This window comes from Brienomyrus brachyistius, chromosome 15 (assembly GCF_023856365.1).
Source record: "Brienomyrus brachyistius isolate T26 chromosome 15, BBRACH_0.4, whole genome shotgun sequence".
Taxonomy (NCBI): Eukaryota; Metazoa; Chordata; class Actinopteri; order Osteoglossiformes; family Mormyridae; genus Brienomyrus; species Brienomyrus brachyistius.
Genome location: NC_064547.1, coordinates 18,149,277 through 18,174,751, shown reverse-complemented (window position 1 = coordinate 18,174,751; position 25,475 = coordinate 18,149,277). Strand labels below are relative to the sequence as shown.

Below are 25,475 nucleotides of genomic sequence, written 5' to 3'. Positions count from 1 at the left end.
AACAGAAGAATAGAGTCCAGGGGAGAGTCACTACAGGGAATGTTAGTCCCAAACTATACAAAGAGAGGTTTAGCTTGTAATCTATTTTAAGAGAGTGCTTCATAGCCTCATGAGTTACAGATGACTACTGCACCCTAATCAGTGAATCCTGATATTGCTCATCATGTGAAGCTATGCTCCCAAAAGGCAGAAGTGAAAAATGACTCAGAATCGGAGAAACCAAAGACAGGAATTATCTGGCATAAGCAGACATGCATCCAACTGCCAAGGCTGAGGCGACCGCCGGTGCAGCATGCCCCGCAGCACACAGATACGCTGTTCATCTGATGCAGCGCAAGCAGCCGAGAGATTTACGGGCTGCGAACAGGCCAGCAAAAGGTAACAGGAAACTAATGCGGCAAAATAAGCAGCATAACGTACTAAACCTTAATGTGAGTGAGAGACTCCCTGATCTTTTTGAGGGCACTATCTGTGGGGCTTATGCCTCAGAAACACCTCCATCAGGTACCCATTCTTCTTAGACCACTTCACATTTGGCCAATATGGGCGCAGCACTAAGCCAGCTGGACAATATTCAGCAGGCAGGTAGGGACAACAACTGAAGCTGGTTTCCCTTAAAACTGAAATCAGTGTTATACTGATAAGTTAAGAGCTACGTATTAAACCTACTTCTAAATTCTACTGCCTGATTGGCTTATTCATGCTTCACTTGTTTGTTAAAAAATGCTGCTACTTATTTGATCAGCAGTCATTAGAAATGTTGCGGTTCCGGTTTTCTTGCCACATTGCTGATTGTTTATTATTTCTTGCACTGTCTGTACAAAATAGTCTCCTTTCTGCAACCCTGAAACTTATCTGAGCAGGAATCTGCATGCATCTTTCAGGGAAATAAACAAATGCAATGCAAATAACTATGAAAGGCAGCCTTTGTCTAAGGGAAAAAATCCAAAACTGAGTGGCTCGGAGCTGTCACCTGGCAGAAGCACAAAGCAAGTGAGCAGGGCTGAGCAGAAACAGGACCTAGGATGCTACGTGAGGCAAAGCACAGTTACTGGTCAACATACATCTGCTCATAAGACACTAATTCTCATAATTCAAAATTCTTAACTTACACAAAGAGTAATACAATCCAATCCAATGACAGGAATTTGACCGAAATCCTGACCTAGTCCTCCATTTAGCCATATGTTTGCCAATGTACATAATATGGAAATTATGATCAACGATGGAGAAAAAAAAAAATAATGCAGGAATGTGCAGTTATTCAAAATAACGGGGCAAAAATGGCCAAACGCAGAGCGACACCCCAGCGCAGGACTTCCATAGGCTGGCATGAAATGGCAGTCAACAATCAGCACCTGGAGCAACGGTTCAGAGGGTCTCCACTCAGACAAAGAAAGGGAGAGGAGCGAGACAGAAGGGATAGAGGCGGTCTACAAGAAATACATATCAGGGAGCAGATTAAGCATGGAACAGGGCAGAGGATTGCTGACCACCCAGACAAGCACCACCCAAAACAGCACTGCTTGATAAATAGCATTTAGGCCCACGCAATGGCCGCTTCCTTGCCAGAGCCCACAGAAACCAGACCCTTATAACAACAGCACCAGTTATGGATGGGATGAAACTCCACGGGGAACAAGGGATATGCGATGATCTTACATCACGGTCATTTTTCAAGCAAGGACCAGTGGTAACATCCTTCTGTTTTTCTAATAAGGTGATTCATCTGCTGAGGGCAGTGATGAGATCCCCGGGTACCTGCAATTGCCAGTTCAATGCTCAGGGAGAGGAAAAAAAAAAAAAAAGGTCTTATTGCAGGATAACCTCCAGAAAAAGAAACGCTAAGAACGATAAGGAAGACATGTTTCCAGAAGGCGACTCCCACACAGTCCATTATGCTGTTAGCTGTGTCAACAGCCCCACTGCCCGAAACATCCCACAAACTGCCTCTGAGAATTACCATCTCGACGAACATCACACACACCTTGTATATCTACTTTGATGCTACCGAACTCCCACTCATCCAATACACTGAAGTTGCTTTCCTTGCTCACTTTAGGTCACAGTGTCAAACCTGGAACCAACAAATGGCACTTAGCTGCCCAAAAAGCCGGCAGTACCCAAAGACTCTGACAAGCTTGGCAGATTTACGCCTTCGTCACTTCTATGGCAGCCGTGGTATCAGCTACTAATAGCGGCTCGGACTCTGTCAGCTGCTCCCCATCTGCTGACACTCCAGATAAAAACCCCACTGCTAGCTGGGCCACTCAGGTACCCAATGGCTTCTTCCCCGTTCCCCGACTTTCCAGCTCTTACTACAGCATACCAAAAAAGCCCTGGTTTTCCATTAGTCTTTTGTCACAAAACATTATTATAAAAACACTGCATGCAAGACACCAGAATGAAAGGTCTCCAAACTAGGAAAACATGCCTTCATTATTTTCAGTAATTTTTTGCCATTTTTCATAAAAAGGGAAAACTCTCAAATGTCATTATTGTGCTTTACAACAATCATAAACGGGAAAAACTGGTATCGGTACCAAAAATTGGTACTCAAAAAAAAGCAGGTCGTGCAACATTTAGTTTGTCGGGTTGAATTAACTGCAGAGTTCAGGTCACTCATGAAACAGACCCACGCATCACTACAGAGGCTTTTTCCATCACTAATTTCTTTCACAGACATAATAAGGGCGTAAACTAATCGACTCTCACCTGTTAGCATTTGAATTTCTTGAAAATAACGGGATTTTTGATTGATGTCTGGCCAGGTTTGACATGTTGCCACCCTTTGAGAGAAGCTTTTAAAACAGGGCTTGAAGAACGGAGCGGCTGTGTTTAGGGGCTCGCCATTGTTTTATAGCCGAAATAACTCCATATTTCACTTCGGAAACCCTCCTAAAAAGGAGTTCAGGTTTTGCTGAAGCCACTGCCATCTCGTCATGTGTAACTTCTGAACGAAGTGAAATAGTACACCGCTCTCTCTGTCGTTGCTCTCAGTAGTTTCCTGCAATGTCACACGCGCCACTTGAGCAACCTCTCCTCTGTCAGCATTTAGCTGAGAGACACGGATTCCTTTCAGCCATATCAAATAGCCATTCACATAATAAAAGTACTGACTTTGGCAAGATGCTGGTATTGTACCACGTTTTCAAAACTCAAGCACAGTGGTTGTTTTTCAGTACTGGTTTACCACACACCCCTAGTTGTGGTTTTCTTTTAAAACTTAGACATTATTCCAGTCAGTTTCAGAGACACATTACGACCCACATTTAAAGAGGCAAACATCCTGCTTCCGCAGGTCAGCTTAAACCACTTTGACTCAGTTTCTTTTGTAAGACCTTCCCTTATTCTAACCAGCGGCCTCCAAAATATGGGTCCATGTCTTTAACCACTTTGCCATCTGCTGCCCTGACATTCCTTACTGCTACTACACATTTCATTGACAACCAATCAACCTCACAGAAATCAGAAGATGCTGCTCGCAGTTTCAGGTTTAAGGGAACCATCCACATTTCACCATCAATAAAAGCTTGTGTTTCACCCTCAGGCCAATAAAATCAGTCTTCTGTTCCAGATCTGAAAGTAGGACAAGGACACCCGACAAAGAGAGAGGAGTCCAGAGAACCAATTAAATGTTTCCAGTCCTTTCACGGTAAGGAAAAGCACATTAGAATTATACATTCCATATGATTATATCTTGCAAAATGGACAAGAGAAAATAAAATACCTGTAAAAGCCCATGCCTGACAGCTGGTACCTGCACAAAAAATGCAGGGGAGAAGAGCAGGAGGAAGCGTCATTCAGACAAATGAATCAGACAGATCACCTTGAGGATATTCTAAATTAGTATGCTGTAATAAAATCTGAAGTATAATACCAGAATGTTTCAGAAACCTTCAGGACAGCACATCTTACACCAGAAGAGATATTGGAATTTTTACAAGTTACTTAATAGGTTATAAAAGTGTTACAAGGGGGGGAAAAAAACAGTTTTTAAACAGTAAGGATACAGATATAAGGCGATGACAACAGATTCAAAATCTGCAGCACAAAAAACCAAGAGGCAACTGATGACACATGATCAAGGAGCCAGTTTCTGAACCAGTGGAAGATGGCAACATCTTCATCGCAAAAAAGGTGGACTTGACTCTGTGCAAAACTCTCGCTCTTTGGAAAGGCGACGGGGAATAACAGGTCCCCTCCGCAACTGTCCATTTAGAAAAAAAGATTTCAGAGGTGAAAAGCTATGTGCGATTAATCAAGAGGCACCAGACGAGGGATGTGGAGGAGGAGAAACAGAAAGACAGACTGCATCTCGCTGTGGCAAAACAGTATTAATGACTGCAGAACTAAGGGTGGAAAACAGGCGAAGGTGGACTTGGGAGCCAATTCAATTCTCTGCTTGTAATCAGGGGATGCTTCCTAAAACACTCTTGGCGAATTACCTCATCCATATTGTGGAGGCTGTGCTGTCTCTAGTCCTGGAAGGACTGGCGTGTCTTGTAATTATGGGGGGCTTTTCAGCTGTAAATGAATTAGCAGGTATTCTCAAATAGACAGCCAGCACGAACATACTGATGTAGCCACCAGTCAATAAGGCTTTGCACACTGAACTGTTCTTTACTCCTTCCATCAATAAGATATAACCCGGGCATGGGCACAGCAAACACACACCTGACAGATGAAGACAAGATCAATCCTCAAAGAAAAAATGCAGTTTGCAAAAGCTTCGATGTTTTACAAAGCTACAGTTGCGTATTGCATCTAATACACCCAGGCTTAAATGCGAGGACCACAGTGATTTCAGGCTCATGAACATTTCAGTAACATAATTAGCAACTTAACTGCTCAGAATGAATTGGCCTGTTTTAATTTCCACATTTATCCGGATTCTTCGGGGAAACAGTGTATTTTCTCTTTGTTAAAAAATAAATAACTGCTTGGCACAACTTAACAGTTTTTATCTGGCAATGCTCGAGATAAATTTTTAAGACTCACAGCCGTTTATTTAGTACATTTTAATACTCTCTCTCAAAGAATGGGGCTAGTAAGCAAACAGGCCAAAATAAACAGCAATTTTAGAGAGCGCTTAAAGACCCTATGGGTGACCGGAAAAGGGTGACGGTTATAGTATTCTGCTAAGCACTCCCTATACTGCTTCATCCAGAAGTTTCCCCACCTATCAGCTCCCTTAAACGGCCACCCCCCTCGCGCCTCCCCATTCTGTCATACCCAACACCAGCGGTTGGAGAGAGTAACCACATGCCGTGGGGGGGCTTTGAGCCCCTCAAAGCCTGTGCCATTTCTCCACACCAGGTGACAGCCCTGTCAGGACGGTTCTCTCCAATTCCGTCTGCAGCAGCATGAACTCAGCAGGGTTCAAATGGCAGGCATCAGAGTCACGCTTCTTCTCCGACACGGATGGGACTTTTCTCACAGCTCCAAGCTGCATTTGAGGTACATTAAAGGGAGTTATAAAAATAAGAACTTCCCCTGCTGTTACCGGCATGACAAGAAGCATCCGGTAATTGCTCTCCTACTCTCCTACTGAAGGGGGGAAAAAAAAAAACAACATGGCAGGAAAAAAGTAGGGAAATGACACGCGACACACTGCTCTAGTGGAATGGAGAAGGCAGCAGGCAAGCAGGACACCAGACAGACAAAAACTGCAGTCAAATAAAAGGTGACCTGCGGAACAAACGAGCTGAAGTGTAATTGACGCTCTTCTAAAAATGCGTACGAGACAAACGCATGAAAGCTAACGGGTGGCAGCAGCTGGCAAGGCGCTATACCCAGCTCTGAGCCCAGCTTACAACACCTGCGAGAGCCTGGCCTGGAGTGCCACCAAAAAACAGGGGAAGGAAGGAAACATCTACTGCTGGAGGCACGTGGATTAATAATACTGACTGTTAAACTCTTAGTAAGACATGTTTACAGCCCTCTGCACATACTGTACCTCAAGTTGAAATAAACCCCAATGTGCTGTTTTCTGCAGCAGAGCTAGTTTGACAACCATGAAACAAAAGCGACATCACAGCTGTCACTGCCTTGGGCCCCCAGCAGGCTTCACGGCAAACAGAGCAGCCCCTGCAGAGCCCAAAACCACAGAGCTTACAACAAAGGGGGGTGGCATGTCGGCCGAGCCTGGGCTTTCAGCTACAAGGCCAATCTCAGTTCAGCAGCCTTCCAAACAAAGGCTTCGACCACACAGGTTTCTCTCCGCTTCTTCAGAGGCCCCTACGAATGGGTCAGAGCTCTGTCTGGATATAATGTTTCAGTAAGGATAACAACCACAACAGAACCAGATACCCTGTAATAGAAGCTCAGCATGTCTAAGAAGGTCTAAGAGCAGTGAAGAAAAAAAAATCCAGGCATATATGCACTTAATTAAAGTGCATCAGTGTAATGCCGATTCAATAATGATCAATGAAGACACTAACGATCAATAGAGTACGGTGAGCTTGTGATGGATTTACTGTAACATGATGCTCGCTGCATCTAAGAAGCACTCGGAGGCGTGCAGGCGAGGGACGTGCAAGCCCCGCAATCGATAGCGTACAGATGACGCGGGCACAGCCTGGCTGCACGAGGTCAGACACCCCAGATGCACGTGCTGCTGGCAGTGAAATCGGCACGGAATGGCGTGGGGGTGGGTGTCTTCAACAAGCCGGTTCAAATCTCACAGTGCGCGCATACCCCTCCTAGCTTTACCATTGCTGTGTGTTGTTGCATGTGCACGGATGTGTGACTGGCCCCGGGGCCATGTGCCAGACTGAGGGATGGGCCGCTCTGAGGACACAAAGTCCGACTGCAGACTCCCCGCGGGATGCAGGGTGGCTTGGTGGCTGACCTCACCCTTTTAACATGACGGATGGCAGACATTATGCTGAGGCCGGGAAACAAAAGACAGGCCTACTAAAGAATAAATAAAGAAAACCTGACACACCCTCACTGGCGATACAGATTTCATAGTGAAGGTTTGTTCCTTCAACAGGGCCACGTCTTGACAGTGATGCAGGATTCTACAGTTTCCCATTATCAGGAAGTTCCAATGGTAGATCCTTATCAGGGTCCCCTGATAATGGTGCACAGACATCCAGGCACTTACCTCCTATTTTAATAAAGTTCTCTCCCTCAAATCCTGGGTTTCTAATGGTTCACTAATAGACTCAACTGTAGGAGCATAAAATTTCCTTGTAAGAGAACATGTGCTTAGGAGAAAGAACCATATTTTCAGAACAAGCAGAGGTACACAAGCGATGGGGTCAGATTTAAAAATCTGACAGGATATACTAGTTTAACCTGAGGTATCGCTAGTAGCAGATGCTTAATTGTCATAGCAACTTCAAATAAATTAACTGCTTAACTAGTTTCCTCCTTTGAGAGGCATGCTCTTATCTGATTTGTGATTAAGGTTTAGGCCAGATAAAAGTACAGATTGTCTCAGAATCATGACTGGGTTGGGTTCTGACTGACAGCTGGTATGTCGAAACTGGTATATATATATGGTACAGAGTACCAGCTACTAACATGGAAAAAAATAGGTTTCCAGGCTTCTAAAAAGCTAGTTAGGTTATATGTAACTTAATTTTGTTATTAAAAGGTATGAAAAACATCGTGTTTCAGTATTTAACTTAAAATAGTGTAAGAAACCAAAAGTCAGTCTCCCACACATCATTAAGTCTACATGTAGGGTAGACAATGACTTTTGGGTTGGTTATGAAAGAAAACTGAGCAGTGTGGTCTAGTAATACCACTGCAAGTCAGTTTTTTTAGAAAATATTATACATGATTGTCATCTCATTTTTTAAAATGACCAATTACACCATAAACTGTACTATTCCGCGATAACTATGGTACAGCACGGAACGTGCACTGGGTAGAGTTAGCACTGTCTGGAGTACAATCGTCCAAAATTTATTTTTAGAATCTATCATTTTTTTTTAAATTACAGTGTGCAAAGGGTCATAAGTGACACAGGTGATAAGCCAGGAACAGTCTGTAGTACCAAATTACACCCACGGAAGGGGGAGCTGCAAGCTCCTGAAATGGGGCCACATACAGAAAGTCCACGTAGTTTAACCAGCTCAATGCCCACACAAGCAACACTCCTCCGAGTAAACACCCCCACTCTGAAGAGATATACACACCAACTGACAGAATCCACTGCCACTTCCTTCAGGTGCAAATTGAAAGTGTCACTAGCTTCAGAGCCGTGAAACTGAATGACAGGACGATAGGAAGTGCAATTTTACATTTGTGTGGCTCGAGCGGCGCCGCAGGGAAGAGAGACTGATGGGTGCAGGGCTTCCTGCAGAGCACAGGTCAGAAAGTATCCAGGGAGGCAAAGTCAACAGGGCAAGGAGACCCAGGAAATGAAGAGCAAATAAAACTAATGAGGGGGAAAAACCACCATCTCAATGCAATTGATATCAGATTATTCAGTGAAACCGTATTGAACAAACCAGAGTACATGTGACTGGGGAAACACGCACACACAGGCTGATGTGGTATTCAGATTGTGTATTCTCCCCGCACTACACAGCCATTAACAGTCAATGACTGTGAGGTTAATGCCCATCAGTGCATCCGTATCAGTATCAACAGAACTGAACCACTGCTCTTCCACCCACAGTGGATGCGTCCCAATTCTACACTACCACTGACCACATAACATCACAATGTCCCATCTTTCCTACACGGAAATACAAACAAGGACACACCATAAATGGTACACCGTACCCCAGGGGTGGCCAGTCTTATCCAGAAAGGGCCACGTTTTCGCTGCACCCCCCTAATTAGATGACTGAATGCTGGAAGGGTCTGCACACCTGGGTTTGAACATCTGACCAAAAGGTCATCCCAAACACCTGCATATACGCCAGCCCTGTGCAGATAAGACTGGCCACCGCTGGTGTACCCCAATGTCCATGATTAAATCCAGAGAATTCCCAGAAGAATATGTGGTGGGGGAAGATACACACACACACTTTATGTGTGTGCGCGTGTGTGTGTGATTGGGGAGACAGAGGTACAGAGATAAGACTCCTCAGCACTACAATGGTGAAGGAGAGTAAACTGCGAGCACAGAAGCTGTTCCCCGAGGTCTGTTTGCAGATACCTTTTGCACCTTTAATATGTGATTTAATATTTTCTGTAAACACAGGATCACACAGTGTCAAATAAACCTCAATTTTATGGTCTGAGTAAGAGAAACAAGCTGATGCATTTCTGTGACAAAATCTCCGCCGTCCTTAACAGCAAAACAATTCATGTCTGATTATTAGTACCGGCACTCTTACTGGCATAAATAGGTATATACACACAAAATAACAGACATATGAGTGAATCTCTTCTAAAGAACCTGACATTAACAACATCTGTGACTGTTGCCAAGGAAACCTTACATTCTTTGCCGCCATTTGTATTCCATGGACAAATAACAGGAGCGGCACCTTGACCATACATTCTGGACAAGGAGGCGGAAACTCGTTCCAAACACTTACACCTTCTGACCGATTTTGCTCTTCATCAATCTCCAGGGAGCTCCACGAGTGCTGAACACGGGAACCTTTCATCCAGCCTCACCCACATCCCGCCAGGCGCAGCAACACCGTAACCCGGCATTTCAGCTGGGCTTGAAACAACCTTGTGCGTTCAGCTTTCAAAATTACGAACCGACTAGTCACTCAAGGTGAGCCAAGAAATGAAGCAGTACATTTGACAGCAATGCGTCCACTGGCATTTACTCTTGATAATACACTCAGGTTGTAGTTTCATTAGAATTACACTACAGAAGAAAAATCATTTCCAAAATGTAATGAGTTCATGCATTTATTATTTTTTTTAAAGCCCATTATTGGATTTCGCCTGAAAAATCTCTGCCCAGCATTGTGTAATGCCTCTGTTGCAAGAATGCAAATTAAACGTGACAGATTAATGTAACAGACCAACTCCCCACGGACACAATCAGTAAAAAAGCACCGGGGATGCTGAAGCAGGACAGCAACAGTGATAACAAGCTCTCATAATTCTTTTTCACTTATTTAGTGAACGTGAAAGGTGCCTATAGTCACAATTATAGAGAACCATCACAGATCCATAAGCAGACAGCTTTTTTTTGTAGCGGGGGGGGGGGGGGGAAACAATGAGTCTGTATAACCAGCCGTACCTTCTAATCTAGGGCCTCCATAACACCGGAGGCCCCCCCAATTCGCACAACTGCTGTGCGTCTCTGATGTTGGCGGATCACGCGTTCAGATGGACGGCCGCTGGCCAAAAGCTCGGCACTGCCTGCGACCATGAGTGTTTTCGCCTCGCAGCTCAACCTCTCCTTCAACGCCCTCCAACCCCCAAGCTCCTTCGGCCACAGACAGATGGTCTGAACAGTAAGGTCCCTCCCCTGGGCATTTTTGCGGAACATGGCAGCAAGCTATTAGATACGTCTCCCAGGCCAAGGACATAAGACATTTTATTCAAGATTCGACAAACACAAAAAAAAACCAACAGTGCACATTATTGAAGGAACACATGGGTATATTGAGCTGGATTGACACAGCAGAGCCAACATTAAGAATTATGCTGTGTCTGATTGCACGGGCACTAAACTGCCCAGCTGGTCCAATGCACAGCTGCTCTGCACACATCTCCTGAGCTCACGGACCTGTGTTGGTCTCAATTTAAATGTTTGTCTCAGGCCACGGATCTCAAAAGATATGGTAGAATTCAAATTCAACTTGAAATGAAAAACACTGGGGCATCCAATGTTTCAAGGCAGAGGAACCATAGAATATCTTGTAGCAGTCGCCAATGATAATGTAGTTTTTCCCCTCTTTCTGTCCACATTCAGATGGAAAGGCAGGAAGATCATGCAGTAGGCTCGATTTCTGTAACTGGACAAGCGAACCCCCTAGTACTCAATGCATAAAATACCTAAATTTATGTCCCAGATTGGGGAGGGATACTGTTACAGAGAGGCTGCTGAGAGGATGAGAGTGGCATCCTCTAGCCAGTACTGGTACCATTAGGCAAACGTCACTTCAAGTTCTTGATACTACTTCTTCTCACCAGACGTGGTCTGATATAAAGACAATAATCAGAGCTTTAACTGAAGCCACACTACAGATTGTCAACTTTTGGGTATCACAATACACATATTATTAATATTTTAGAGGTACTGCTAATCTGCTTCTCAAAGTACATTAGTAGACTGGGAAAATTATTACATCCGTTGCCTAAAGCCCTGCTGATTATTGCGCACACACACACACACACACACACACACGTACCGCGATTATATCACGATTTGACATCGTTCAGCTCTACCAAGCGACTCAGTATTTTGAATAGCCAGCTAACATGTTAACATATTTAAAAGCTTTAAATGTTTAATGAGTCCCTGGACATACATTGTGCTACCAACAAGTGCAATAAAGCACAGTGAAGCATCTTCTTTCCTTTAAGTGCTTATTTTCAAAATGGCTTGTTCATTAAGGGCAGTAAAAATTATACATTAATATAAGAGCAATCAGAACTCTCTTTCACCTTCAGTTTAGCAGCTGGCTGGGGACTTGCACTAAGCATGCCAATAACATGCCGAAGCCATTAAGTTGATGGCCATTAAAAATATACCCTAATTAGTCACTCTGGTTTGGGTATGGTAGAGACTTAAGTGTTTTACCCTTCTAAGGCTGATACTCTATGGTTTTGCATATAGAAAGTATTCCTTTAATGAATGCCATTAATTGCTCCGGCAAAAGGCAGGAATTCTAGCTACACCAGCATTCGTGGTCTCGGGACACTTGGTTCTCATGTAAATCGCTGTATTTTGTCTGTGTCGATGATGGAAACACTCGGTTAGACCACGGTGCCAGATACAGCCATAAGCATGCATAACTTCATTTGGAAAGCCATGGGTTTAAACTGGTAATGATTGGATATGTCTGCAAATCAAAACGGCATCAAGAAACCCAAAGGATACAGCATAATGTGATTTCATTTAAAAAAAAAAAAAAAAAAAAAAGCTAAATAAGATGCCTAGGATTAGCTTTGATATTAAAATAATCCTATGACTAAAATCCTCCTTTGAAGAGTCAGTAAAATGGCACCCTCCCCTAATGTGCGTGTGTGTGCTTTTATAAACACTGCACAGGAGGAACGTCGTTTTACTGACCTTCCAACCCATGCAACCACTAGGTTGACATCCTTGTCCGTGCATCATCAACAAACAGGCAACAGGTCCTCTCCACATAAACACAGCAATTGTGATGTGTGCTCAGCACTGGACTATAAAGCACTGCGGAGAGCAGCAGAAGCAGCACAGAGCATCATTAGCACTTAGCAGTTCAGAACATCGATGTCACACGCCGCTTCCAAAAACCAGATCACCTCCTAAAGGAGGTGCATGGGCACTTTGCTTGACCCCATTCTTCTGATAAGCAGTTCAAGAAGAAAAAGGCCAAAACACCAAGATTCAGGGACAGTGAACCTTAATACTAATATTACTATTCTCTCACAAACCACTGCTGCCACATTCGTCTTATGTTGCAATGGTGCACAGACTACAGATTTTGTGTTTACGGTTGTTGCTTATTGTTCTCTGTATGTCTAAAGGTTAACATCCATGTCAGAATTTCACTGTTCTTGGAAAACATGACAAAAAAAAGCCTTGAACTGTTATAGGTGATAAGCCCCTCCTAGTCCACAACCACCCTCCCCCCTCAAACTGGAACTCAACCTCATTTCATGTCTTGTAGTTCCTTAAAAATCATGCATGCAGAGTCCAATCACAGCAGCCAATTAGCGCAGAAAAGAGAGCAGCCTGAAGGCATGTTCTAAGTGAGCTCACCCGCACGCTATCTTAATTGGTATTGGGACTTGAAGGAGCACAGTTTCCAAGGGCATGATGGGTCGGCGCCACATCTCAAAACCCTAGTAGAACCTTACGGGGTAACCCGAGAGGAAGAGAAAACGCCACAGAAACGTTCCTCAATTAGCACAGGATCGGCATGAAACATCCATACAAGAAAACTGCTGGAGTCAGCCAATCACAGTACAGTGGCGCCGTGCTGCGGGAAAACCTACCATGGCCCAATCTGAAAAGGTGCAAGAATGACAATGGAAAGAAGCAGACATTATAATCTGATCACATACAACTACGTCTCTCTCTCTCTCTCCCCGAAATGGAAAAGTCAGTCTATAGAGGAGGCTTATCTGAATGTATAAAAAGACTGCACACAAATGAACATAAAAAAAGCCATAAGTAGTCAAGGAAGGTACGTGCAGCATAATTAATTATTCTGCTTGCTTAATTTATGCTGTTCAATTAAACTGCAGGATTTTTTTAGCCCATGGAGGTGAACCAAAGATGCACAATTGAGAATTTTAGTGGGGCCATTTCTTAGGTATACATAAAAACAGCAAACTTATAAAAAGGGTCCATATGAATGGTCCTATGGCCAATGAAGTCAGAACACTAAAGACTCCCGATGAGCATGAACTGAAATTGAAACCAGTACACTGGCCTTTCCGCACTACATAAACATTATTTTCGCCCACAATTTGAAAAGCAGATTAGTTCTATCGCTAAAAATATTAATGAGATGCATATTGTTATGCCCAAAAAGTTAGCAATCTTCATAGATTACGTATCCTCATTCTTAATAAATTAAGTCGGTGAAGCGCGCCATTTGCAGCACAAGCGATGTCGCGATGAAAGAAGGGACAGATTAACAGCCTCAGCATCTTTTAAAAGGAGGAGATACTGTGGTTAAACAAGGTAAAAAAAATGTTGGTGGCGAGGCAGTACTTTTTGCAGATTAAAAGTCTTAATTTTTATTTCAGTTCACAAGTTCTCTTATTCAGCATCCGTTTTCTTTTTACGATAATGACACAGGTACCAGCAAGTCCAACGCACACGGATGCCCACACTGGCACCTTCAATCAACGTAGAATAAGCCCAGATTTTAGCAATGTAGCAGGTAGACAACTTTATGGCTTTAATAATGAGGGTATTTTGCAACTACAAAGATAAGACATCAAAAAGTCTCAGTAGAAATGATAATTTAATAAACATGAACAATACGGTGGTTTTGCCTTTTCTGGAGATCTAGAATAGCGTCTTTTCTCTTCCGCTGCTCATTCATAGCGCTAGTACTGCCTTGGTATGCCATCGCACTTTGTACTGTGTAACACTACCTTTTTATTTGGTGATAATTTGAACTACTCCCATAATTACATTGTGATATTAAAGGAAAACATTTGTTATAATGAACTGAAGTGTTTTAGAAATCATAAAGATAATTTTATTAAAAAAAAAAATAAAAAAAAAATGGATGCGATTTAAAATATTGGTGTTGATGCGTTTTCAACATCGACGCCATTGACTTCATTGACTAGTCATGGCAGCCCTGCAATGCTGATCAATGTATTTCTGAAGCAGGTGCCTGTTCTGAACCTGGGCCTGTGGGAAGAGCTCATTAGAGAACATGTTGCTTGCAGTAAGCAACCCTGCGGGGAACCAAGCAAAGGCTGCATGTAGTACGAGGTAGGAAGCTGACCTGCAGCATCAACACACTGGATCCATCAGATTTAGACAGACAGCACCTCTCTGCACTGCTACCCGAGGTGTCATGTTATGAGAAATACTTCTGTTTACACTATCCAACCAGTATAAAAAAGGCAAATCAGCTACCTAAATGTCCGTGTTCCAGCCAAGCACAGGCTATACCGAGGCACAAGAATAGAAGAACTTTCAGAAACAATGATGTCTCCTTCTCAGCCAAGACCAAGGTGAAGTCCGTCAAGGAGATTCAACTGGTGGGGAAAATGTCATCAAGGGAGGGACACAAGACTCACTCACAGCATTCCGCTGTCCTTCAGGGCCAGTCTGCGACACAGTTTTCCTGTTGCACACCGGCCCTCAAGGACTGGAATCGGGGAACCCAGGTGTACAGGGGAGGCTGGGGAGACTGACAGCTCAAGGGGTGTTACACACAGGAAGCACACACCACCACACAAAAGGAAAACCTTCCCCCCCAAGGCTTGCAATAGCCTACTGAGCTGTATAATGTAAGGGTTCCAGAAGTAAATATTTATAATGTCTTTACTCAACATTTCAAAGAATATACTGCATAAAAATGCATAAGATTCTATCTTTCATAGTGCCTGTGGCAAGCAGGCCCAAAGTAATGGCCTGCATCCCACTGTATGGACTAAGGCTCAGTGTCTGCTTTCCACAAAATGCTCTATAGTGGCACCTACTGTTCTCCAGGCATATTCAGCCCTGCAGAACACTGTGGGAATAATTTCAAGGATTTACATCAACATTTGTTTCAAAGACATTAGACCCGGGGGGCTTCAAGTTCTTGCCTTTCAAACGACACAAATTTCTCGATCCAAAATTCAAACTGACAAGAAATGCAAAAGCATATATATCTGTCAAGCTAAACATTAAAAATTCAGAAAAATTTATGACAATTGCATTTCCTGTTCCTGTGGATGACAGGGTGTTTGGATTTGCAATGGCACAATTCATGCATATTTAAAGAAATTAGGTCTCTGGTGATTTGATTTTCCATTAAAGGTGATAGCGACGACTGCATGCCACATAATTATATTAGCAACGTTTATAAAATTTTAATTAAGAAAATTTCAGTGGGCCATATGGCTCCAAAGACACACAGAGCAAAACCAGACAGACGTGTGAATTAACAAAACTGCTTCGGTACAGGATACACTTAAGACAAGGTTTCCTTCCTATTTATCAAAAAAAATAAATAAATACTGGACCAAAGAACTGGACAATCCAATTAGACCAGGAGCCTTAATACAGAACAGTGTTTATTTAAGAAGAGTAAGTGCAGAGACCCTGGGGTGTTCAAACCTTAATCCTTTTCAGGGCTGCACAATGCTATTCACTGACATTCCATGAAGGGCTGGTCATCATAATTTGATCCATTACTATCAAAGCAAAACAAAGTGTGTGTGTGTGTGTGTGGTGGGGGGGGGCACCTGTACTCTTCTAATTTTCATCTCCCGCAGCCCTTTCACCATAAAAACTCTGAATTCTCATTAACGGCCGCTTTCCTCAGGCATAATGAAACGCAGACAGTCGAGCACATCCCCTCCAGCAGCCCCCTCTGCCCGCCCCACCCGTGCTCCTCTGCATATGAACAAGCAACCGCCGTGACTGTCTCTGGCTTCCATGCAGCCGAACGCTTCCATCTCCGCGGCGTCCTGCACGCAAGTGCTCTCCACTTCCTGCTCACGGCAGCTGCACTCCGCCGGCTTCCTCCCAACGAGCGGCCTGACAAAGGACGCAGGATGAATGCCCTCATCAAGCATTCATCCTGCCTTTAGAATGAATCTGCGCGCTGCCGCACAAAGAAAGACCCAAACGAATACGCGAAACCCCCAAATCAGGAAGGGGCTGCTTGTTTTGTTTGGAGTGCTGCCTGACCTTTCTGTCTGTATTGCCAAGCGTAACCCAGATATATATATATATTTAAAAAACAATAATAAAAGATTAGCAAGAGAAATAAAATGCAAATTACAAGTGTAATGGTGAACAGGCAGCATACTGACCTCGACACATGAAGCTCCCTCCAGGCAGCTGGATGGATTTCAATGAGGACACAAAATTTCAAAGACGGAACGCTGACGTTCCCGGCAGCATTTAGGGGTTATTTTATGTCGGTCTGAAATAACTACCACCATCGCCTTACACATTTGGAAATGCACCAAAAATATGACCAAAGCATTACATCCCAACTTCCTTAAGCAAGCTTTTGAAAGTGTCCGTCACCTTATATCACAGAAGCTTAAAATAAGGACTGAGGCAAATGGAGCCAAAATAACTTCCTTTTACAAAGGTCAGGCACAAATTCTCTCTCTCTCAAAATATCAAATGAGACCATTTGGCGGAGCTGGGAAAGGGGGGGGAAAAAAAAAAAAAAAAAAGAGAGAGAGAGAAAATCACCAATGACTGTCATTGCATCGGTATGGGCCCCCAGAAATCCATTTGTGAAAAACATGTGTTCATTCCCACTAATCCACAGCTACATAACATAGTTTTTCCAGGCACTGCAGAATGCCTAAAGATACACTTTTATGGCAGTCAAACCACTGAATGACAGGATGAAAACATTCCTTTGTTTATTTTTATTTCCACCAAACTTGCATACATAATTTTTTTACACATTACAAATACTATATTTTGGGCCACTGACCATTTCCCTTAAACTTTATGCATGGTTCAGTTATCAAAATAAATCAAGATACTTACTGACCTACACCCAGCATTACTGTCTGAAGAGAAAGATTTCCATCTCAAAATGATACTGCCATCTAGTGTTTCACTAAGCACAGATCACCCAACCCTAATCGGTAGGTGGCAATAAGATATCAGTTATGCAGCATCTATCAGAAAAGCATACATTTATCAAGTCTCATCTTTTAACCACTTAAAATTGCATAGTTAGTTTCTGCAGTATTTCATCCCATTTGTCAATGAATAATGACAATGATGAAGCAGTACTTTTGTTTGTGCATGGATCATCCCTTCAAAACAAAACCACAAAATATTCCATTAATACCATCCATCTATCCATTTTCCAAACCGCTTATCCTACTGGGTCGCGGGGGGTGCAAAGCCTATCCTGGAAGCAATGGGCACGAGGCAGGGAACAACCCAGGATGGGGGGCCAGCCCATTGCAGAGCACACTCACACACCAGTCAGTCACTCACACACGCACACCTACGGGCAATTTAATAACTCCAATTAGCCTCAGCATGTCTTTGGACTGTGGGGGGAAACCGGAGTACCCGGAGGAAACCCCACGACGACATGGGGAGAACATGCAAACTCCACACACATGTAACCCAGGTGGAGACTCGAACCCAGGTCCCAGAGGTGTGAGGCAACAGTACTAACCACTGCACCACCATGCCGCCCCCTCCATTAATACCTTTTCATCCAAATAATGTACTACCCACTGAATGCCTATAGTGTGAGACAAAGCCAAACTTGCATAATAACACAAATCCAGAAGGGGGTGCTGTTCCACAAGCATTAACTCAATTCCGGAAATGAGTACCGCAAGGTTGATTAATAATTCTGCATAGAATCAATACTGTTGGAAGGCACGCAGCCACATACCCTACACTTCAGACTGATGCCTGCAGTTACATTTCTGGGGATGGATGTGCACGTCAGCTTACGGTACATGCTAGGACAGATTATGCGACTAGGTTATACCCACATCTTACCAACAGTGTAGATCCTACACAGAAGTAAAAATCTGCCTTTATACTGGAAGTACTGATGTAATATAGCCAGTTCTGCTATCTTGATGACCCAACCAAAGCATAAGCATTACGTTCCTGTTTAAAGTAGGCCAACTGAAGACAAGCTAAGGGTTACTGATGAAATATACCTGACTGTGCTTTAACATGGCGTGTGCTGGAACACGGCGACTAAATCTCTCAATACAAGATCAACTGATGGAATCAACCGCCCTAGTTTGATACTCTTTCTGTAGCATTGTAAGGATACCGCATGACCAAAGATTAAGCCATCAGGACATAGAGTTCGTAGATATACTACCAAGTACTGCTACTGATGCCCTCCAGTGCTTTTAGGGAAAAATCTGACCACAGCCCTTTTCTCCTAAGCATAAAACTCATCAGTAGTAACATGCCCCAGTGCTTTTAACCGGGGTGCCACCAGCCACCCTAAAATTGAGGCAGAACTCACCAGGCCTGCAGTGAGCGCAGGGGCAGATTGGCCCAGCGACTGACTCCTCATGCGCACAAGGTTGTTGGGCTCGCCAGGCTGCGGCAGAACCAGCTGGCTGACTCCGCCGTGGAGGCTGCTGGACAGAGGCAGGAGCTGCTTTCCTGGGGGAAGAGGCCAGAGCGGTTGCATTTTAACCGCCATTTCTCACGCAGGCTCCTCACTGCATGGAGGTCCGCCAAGCCAACAACTAAAAATCAGGATAATAAACAAAGCGAGCTGCATCTGGCCCTGTGGGCTCGTTCTGCAGCCTGCGTGCAACAGGCTGTATGAGCCTCTGATGGAATTAATGGACCAGAGCTGCAGGCGAAGATGAGAGCATGTTCTAGCCTGGCCAGGATTTCACTTAACTGCTCAGAGTCATCAAGGCTGCAGCTGAAAACAAAACAGACTGGTTTAACGAACTCAAAACCTGAAAACACACAGACTGCACATACGGACACAAAGCTGAAGCAGGCTGCAGCCACAGCTGGCGAGGACATCCCCCAGTCCCCATGAAACTACCATGACTGCATACTGCAGTTATGAAGAACCCTATCCTGCAGGTGGTATGAATGGAGCTGTCCTTAAACTGAATAATGACACCATTAATGGGTGATGTGCAAAACCTTCAAAGACACTCAGCAGTGCATTAAGCATGGACTGAGTTGAGCAAAGCTGTTGACAAATCAACATGCCATCAGCTTTCTTAGCTCAGGTCCTCTGCTAATATGAACAGGGAAATGGCTCTAAATTTTCACCCAACAACATTTAAATAGATTTTCTTTAGAATCAGTGTTCATTTGTTCCACAAATTTTAGAAATCGGTATTCAGGTATAAAGTAAGATGGCAGTCAGCACAAGTCACCCCCATCTCTCACCAGTGAGGCCACTTGCCATGCTCCCTCGCCGAGCACGGCCATCATCCTGGCTCAGCTGCCTCTGCAGCTTCGTCTTTCCCACTGATGGCGACAGGTCTGGGTTACTGAGCTTCCGGAACAGCAGAGGAGGGGGCACCGCAAACTCCTTCTGTGAGGGAAGAAATGAGCACAGTGCAAGAACTGACAGTAGACAGCTGAGACGTGCTCGAGAACCCGGCGTTTAGCCGGAGTTGTCCTGCAGCTAAGCCGCCTCTTAGCCACAGAAAAGCAGGTGGGCCGATAAAGTAGACCCCAACCCGCGGCAGAATGAAACGTCTGACATCACTTTATAATTATTGAGCCGAAGCCTTTCCCTCTGCTGTGACATGATTACTCAGCTAGTCATAGGATTTGAAGCCACAGCCTTTCAGACATGGGATGGAGACTAACCCATTGAGCTACTTTACCATGAGTACACAAAAAAGCATGACTGTCACTATCAAAAGCACCTTTATAGAGTTTCACAGATGGATATTTCACTATAGCAATTATTCTATACAAGGATCTTACACAGTGGGACAGCAGCAATGTTCTACACCAGGGACAACATATGGTATAAATGTCTCTTTTCTCTGCTGGTCAAGGGGAAAATGCATCACCAAGCAGGATTGTTGTATTTGTAAAATCCCTGAGATCTTCTCAATTCACATAAAGCACTCCATGTTGAAATTCACAGTCCTGTACTATGATAGTACTTTCGTCGATTACAATCACTTACTTGCAAATCATGAGCCTAAATTCTCTATACGATATTTGTGATTTCATTACTTTCTTTTGTATATTCGATTCCCAGTCACTGCAACTGAATGCATCCCTCACTTGCACAGCTATAAGTTATTAGTGTTCACCTTGTTTACCCCCCACACGCCTGTGTTGAGTGATGTTACAGCTTTTCTTAGGACTGTATGTTCTGATGACTTAATCCTTAGTCATATGGGATTATTAAACAAATACAGACAGTCCTTTGCCAGCAACCCTGGGTATACCACAAAAATTACATGTGAATCAGTTATAATTTACTACGCAAATGTACACACACACACACACACACACACACACACACACTTTTGTATTAAGCTCAGGAAGAAAAAAAAATATGGCACACAAAATACTGAATCTTGTGAAAGTAGCTGAACAGTTATGCAGAAAATATTATATGTAGACTGGAACCTGAAGCAGCCACACGATCCTTAAACATCTTTGAAGAATCATTAATCTTATTTAAATCATACAACATTTTGCTTTTCAATACATTTTCGTTTGCAAAAATCAGGTCTGAGAAATAACTTGTATTTTCAGCTAGGAGGTCTGGTGCTCAAATGAAGAGCTTTCCGAGGTTCAGATTTCATGAAAGACGCAACTGGAATAGATACTGTGCAGCCCTGGACCACCCATCACCATTTCATTTACACACAAAACGCACAGCCTTACACCAACGCTGTCATTCTGTACAATGAGCCCTGACAACAGCAGTTCCTAATCAAAGGGAAACATCTTAATACGCTTGAGCGCTACCAAAAGCATTTCATGTCCTCGTTTATGGTTTTCCGAACAAGTGCAGCGGGGGGGGGTCTTTACAAGATGACTGCTGTTTTAACTATAAGCTACTAGTCAGCAGTAATATAAGCATGTGTGGATTAACACCTCAAGCAGTACAGATTTTAAGAGCCACCAGTGTCCCTAGGGGTGGAGTTTGGGCAGAGCATCTCAGGCGCCTGCTTCTCAAGTTCACTGCAAGCTCACATTTCCACTCTGTGGCTTTGCATGACTTTTATTAACAAATGTTTTCATAGTGGTCTCATCATTCAACCTTGGCACAGAGCAGAATAGCAGCAGGGGAGGGGGTCCTCCTATCCTCCCACAAATCAGCGGGTTTGCATCCCACCATTTGCTTTAACAAAACACAGTTCGACTGAGTCTTGGTCCTAATTCCCAAAAACAGTGGGGGGGGGGGGGGGACCTTGAATCAATAGGCCTATACTGCATCTCCGCTCTGTGGCCACATAAAACCTGAACAAGAAACCAACCTGCAGTAACTAATCCCAAAATAATTGTGGCAAAAAGTTATAATACCCCACACACATGCAGGTAATAAAACTCAGTTTATTCACACCACTACTGGGTCCGCACGTATTTAGTCAGTGTGTAATTCTTCTTCTTCGTGGTTCACATGAAAAATAGTTCAGCAGAGGAAGACGACTACTGAAAAAATGCCTTACAATTTCTTATTTTGAATATATGCATGTACTTGAATAATCACTCTTAAATGCTTAAAATATCTGTTTACATTTCAGGAACTTGGATATTTCGTTAGTTAGTACTTTTGCCTAAGACTAGCTTTTTCTACGTTATGTGATTACATGTTCAGTAGATGCATTTTGTTTTCCAGTTGGATAATATTGACATGAATAAACCCACAATTCTTTCTAACTTTCTGATCTATTAAAAAATACTTGAGAAATTTCAATATTGATATAGTGACCTAAATTATCGAGATACCGGTTTTTTCAGCCATATCGACCAGCCCTAGACTAGTACTGTGGAGATCAGCCTGATGTGACCCTGACTGACTGAAAGGCATCCCCCTCCCCATATGAGAATGATTCACCTCTTCTGAATGTGACCTAGCCTCTGGCACGAATAGCACAACGCAGCAAGTGACACAGTAATGCGCAGGTCTATTGCATTTTCAACAACCTCACCCTGGACTGATTACAGAACTGTTACTATGCTGAAGATCTCAGTATGGTGGGGGGAGGGTGGAGTCTGGGTGAGGGAGGAGTGTCTGTCCACACCTTCTTACAGCCGACAGCGCAGGTTTAACAGCAAGCTTATATGCTGGGCCAGATGCCAGCCCCTGGGCGTTAAGCGTGACATTGGCATTGTCAGTTGCAGTAAGAGTCCCTAAACCACCCTAGTGCTGCCTTGGCCTGTCTGATGAGAATCAGTCCCAACCTCAGGGACACAAAGTCCAGCTCCATTCCAAGCCATTTATAGCAAGCAGAGCCAGCTCACTCCACGGACTTCTGCTGTACTCAATCTGCCATAAGATTCTGGACTCATTTTAATGTGACTAAATTTACTTTAGCCTGTAATCTGTTACTATCATTCAAGACAAATCAGAACTAGTTATCAAACTGCCATCACTGCACCTTAATATGCCATCTGCATATTCATATTGCAACACTAATAAACAAACAACTAACAGCCAGGGAAAGTGTAAATCATGGATGCGAAAAAATGCTGATGATGCCTCACACACACACACACACTCCATCCCCACCACCTGCCGTTATTTACATCACATTTCTCTTACACAGGACAGCAAGGCTCCATCCCCCCACCCGAAGCCCATCACGACCATCAGAAGAGTTCATCCATCCTTCCTCTATTATATATCGCCACCCCCCAACTTACATTCCTACCCCAAAAACGACTACCCCTAGACAATTATATATCTCACAGACTCCAGACCCCCCCCACCAATTTCACATTATGCACCATTTGTGACACACTCTCTCGTACACAAATGCAATCATCAGGCTCCTCCTGAGTGTTAGGAAACGGAGCCCTATAGTGCGTCGACTGCCTCATCTCAACTCCTGTGCAACCCATAGCCACAGCTCAAACAGCAAGGCTGCTCACTGAAGCGCATCTCCTCTGCAGATGCTGCAGCCATGACAGTGAGCTACCAAGAGAATAGCCCTTTGTTTACACAGCGCATGTGAAGCGAGCATGACCGTTCAAGGTTCAAAAGCTGGCAGACAAAGCAACCAAATCCATGCATAGTACTGTTACCTGAGGACAAGGTGTGCCAGGTTGAGGGGCTCCCTACAGTCCAACAAAGTGGGTAAAGCCCCAGCCAAACCGGGCTGATGGCTGATGACAAGACCCTTGAAACCTTCATTTAATTTCGGACAGGGATACTGCAGACTGTATCCCATGTTACTAAAAGTGAATGCCTTTGCTCTGCCCAAACCTCAACTAACATTGCCTGCTGCCATTTTAAAATAGATTCTTGCATTTTCTGGTCATACTCATAACTGCTCCTCCTTTCATAGCCTCGATCAAATACTAAAATGTTGCTTTCCCCCCCTCAGCATTTACAGATATCATAAAATAGGGTTGTCTTTCAGCACTCGTTACCTACCCGGACAACACATTCCAGTCCTCCTTCGTGGTCACTCATCGCTGCCATTTTTCCTTTCTTATCCTTTGACAACATGTGAAGCACAGGATTTCCAGTGCCTTGTCAAGTACCTACACTACAGATGAATGATCCTGAGGCACAAAAAGTCTACAAGCACACTACTGCCACAATATGTGCGAAAAACGTTGCTGCAACAAGAGTGTTTAAACAATTCCAACACTCGGCAAAACCTGAGAAGTTCTGATCTCAGATTATGCAGGTTTGGGCCAGTGGTGATACAGAACTCATTTCCAGACAGCTGTGCTGTAAAGACCAGCAGGGGAAAAGTCTATAGCTCACTTCTTGGTAGGCCACCTTGGAAACAGAGTTTCACGCATCACCCATGTCTGTGCACGTGTATCGATTTGCATGGAATAGTTCCTTGCGATGGATCCTATAACAGAAGGGCTGTGGACCACAAGCAGCCGAGGTAGGAGCATCATCTGTTCTCTGGAAACTCCCCCCAAACAGCCTGAATAGCAGAGGCAGCCAGCACAAGGTCAGTTTACCGTTTTTTTCCACCCCTGAGGGCAATAGGAGCACAGAAGGCAAGGTTCTAAGTAACCACACAAACAGACCCTGGATCCCAAAGGGTCGTATCTACCACAGTACAGACAGAATGCAGAAAGAGTTACGTAACCAGCTGCTACAGACAGCTGCACGATCAAACTAACCCAGCCTGCAAAAACAGAACAGAGTTTTTATGCAGAACGTTTTTGGGACAGCAAAGATTTTAAACAAAAAAAATTGCTTCTTTTTTCCTTTATTAAACAGTGGTTTACTGAACAAAGCATGACTGTCTTAAATAAAAACTGCATGTCAGTACTGCTGAAACCCATTAACAAAACAAAGAAATTTCATTATAAATAACTCAAAATATTCTCTTGCATAAATAAAAGTAAAATAAATATCCATTATGGTATTTTAGCATTAAAAAAAATCTTGGGGGAGAAACAGAAACACACACAAAGGTTCCAGATTTGCTGCGTTCATTCGGTACATATGCATGGACGAAAATTTCCGGTATGAATGCGTGTACCGTTACACTCCTAGTGCGCACATACATGTGCACTCTTAACCTGGCACACGCACGAAAGCTAAAGGCCTCATCGCAGGAGACATCCCAAATCAACTTTGCCTAACACAGCTCAGAGGGTATTCAGGGACAAAGGTTAATAAACATGTAGAAAGAGGACCCCTTGCTAAAGGGCCATGCGTTCACTACCTTAGCATCCTTATGCTGGGGACTTGAAATGATAAATCAGCCCTAGTATGTCAAAAAGGGACATTGTGTGGTGTCCTCAGCATTGACCTGCCCAAAATGTCACACAAGCTGACCCCTAACAGGTCCCCATGCTCTAATCTGCCTTCTGCAGCCGTGTGAGGTCACTCCCACCCCCAGTGCCATGCTGAAACGCCCCCCCCAAGCAGCACAGTATGGCAAGATAAAAGGCCACAGGAAAGAGAGACTAAAACTTGCCCTTCACTGGAAGACTGACAGCAGCCAATGCCCCAGCAATGCGGAGCATAGGATGTGTCATTTCCTGTGGCACATAACACTCATAGCAAACCATGAGGTGAACTGCAGCT

At 43.9% G+C, this 25,475-nt stretch overlaps 1 protein-coding gene across 1 annotated transcript in view; it reads right to left on the bottom strand.

Moving 5' to 3' along the window:
- Nucleotides 1-25,475, bottom strand: part of mast2 (microtubule associated serine/threonine kinase 2) — a 94,497-nt gene that overhangs the window by 54,992 nt on the left and 14,030 nt on the right. The window contains 2 exon segments of the mRNA XM_048977594.1: nt 18,759-18,901; nt 19,658-19,805. Of these exon segments, the coding sequence (XP_048833551.1) occupies nt 18,759-18,901; nt 19,658-19,805 (291 nt within the window).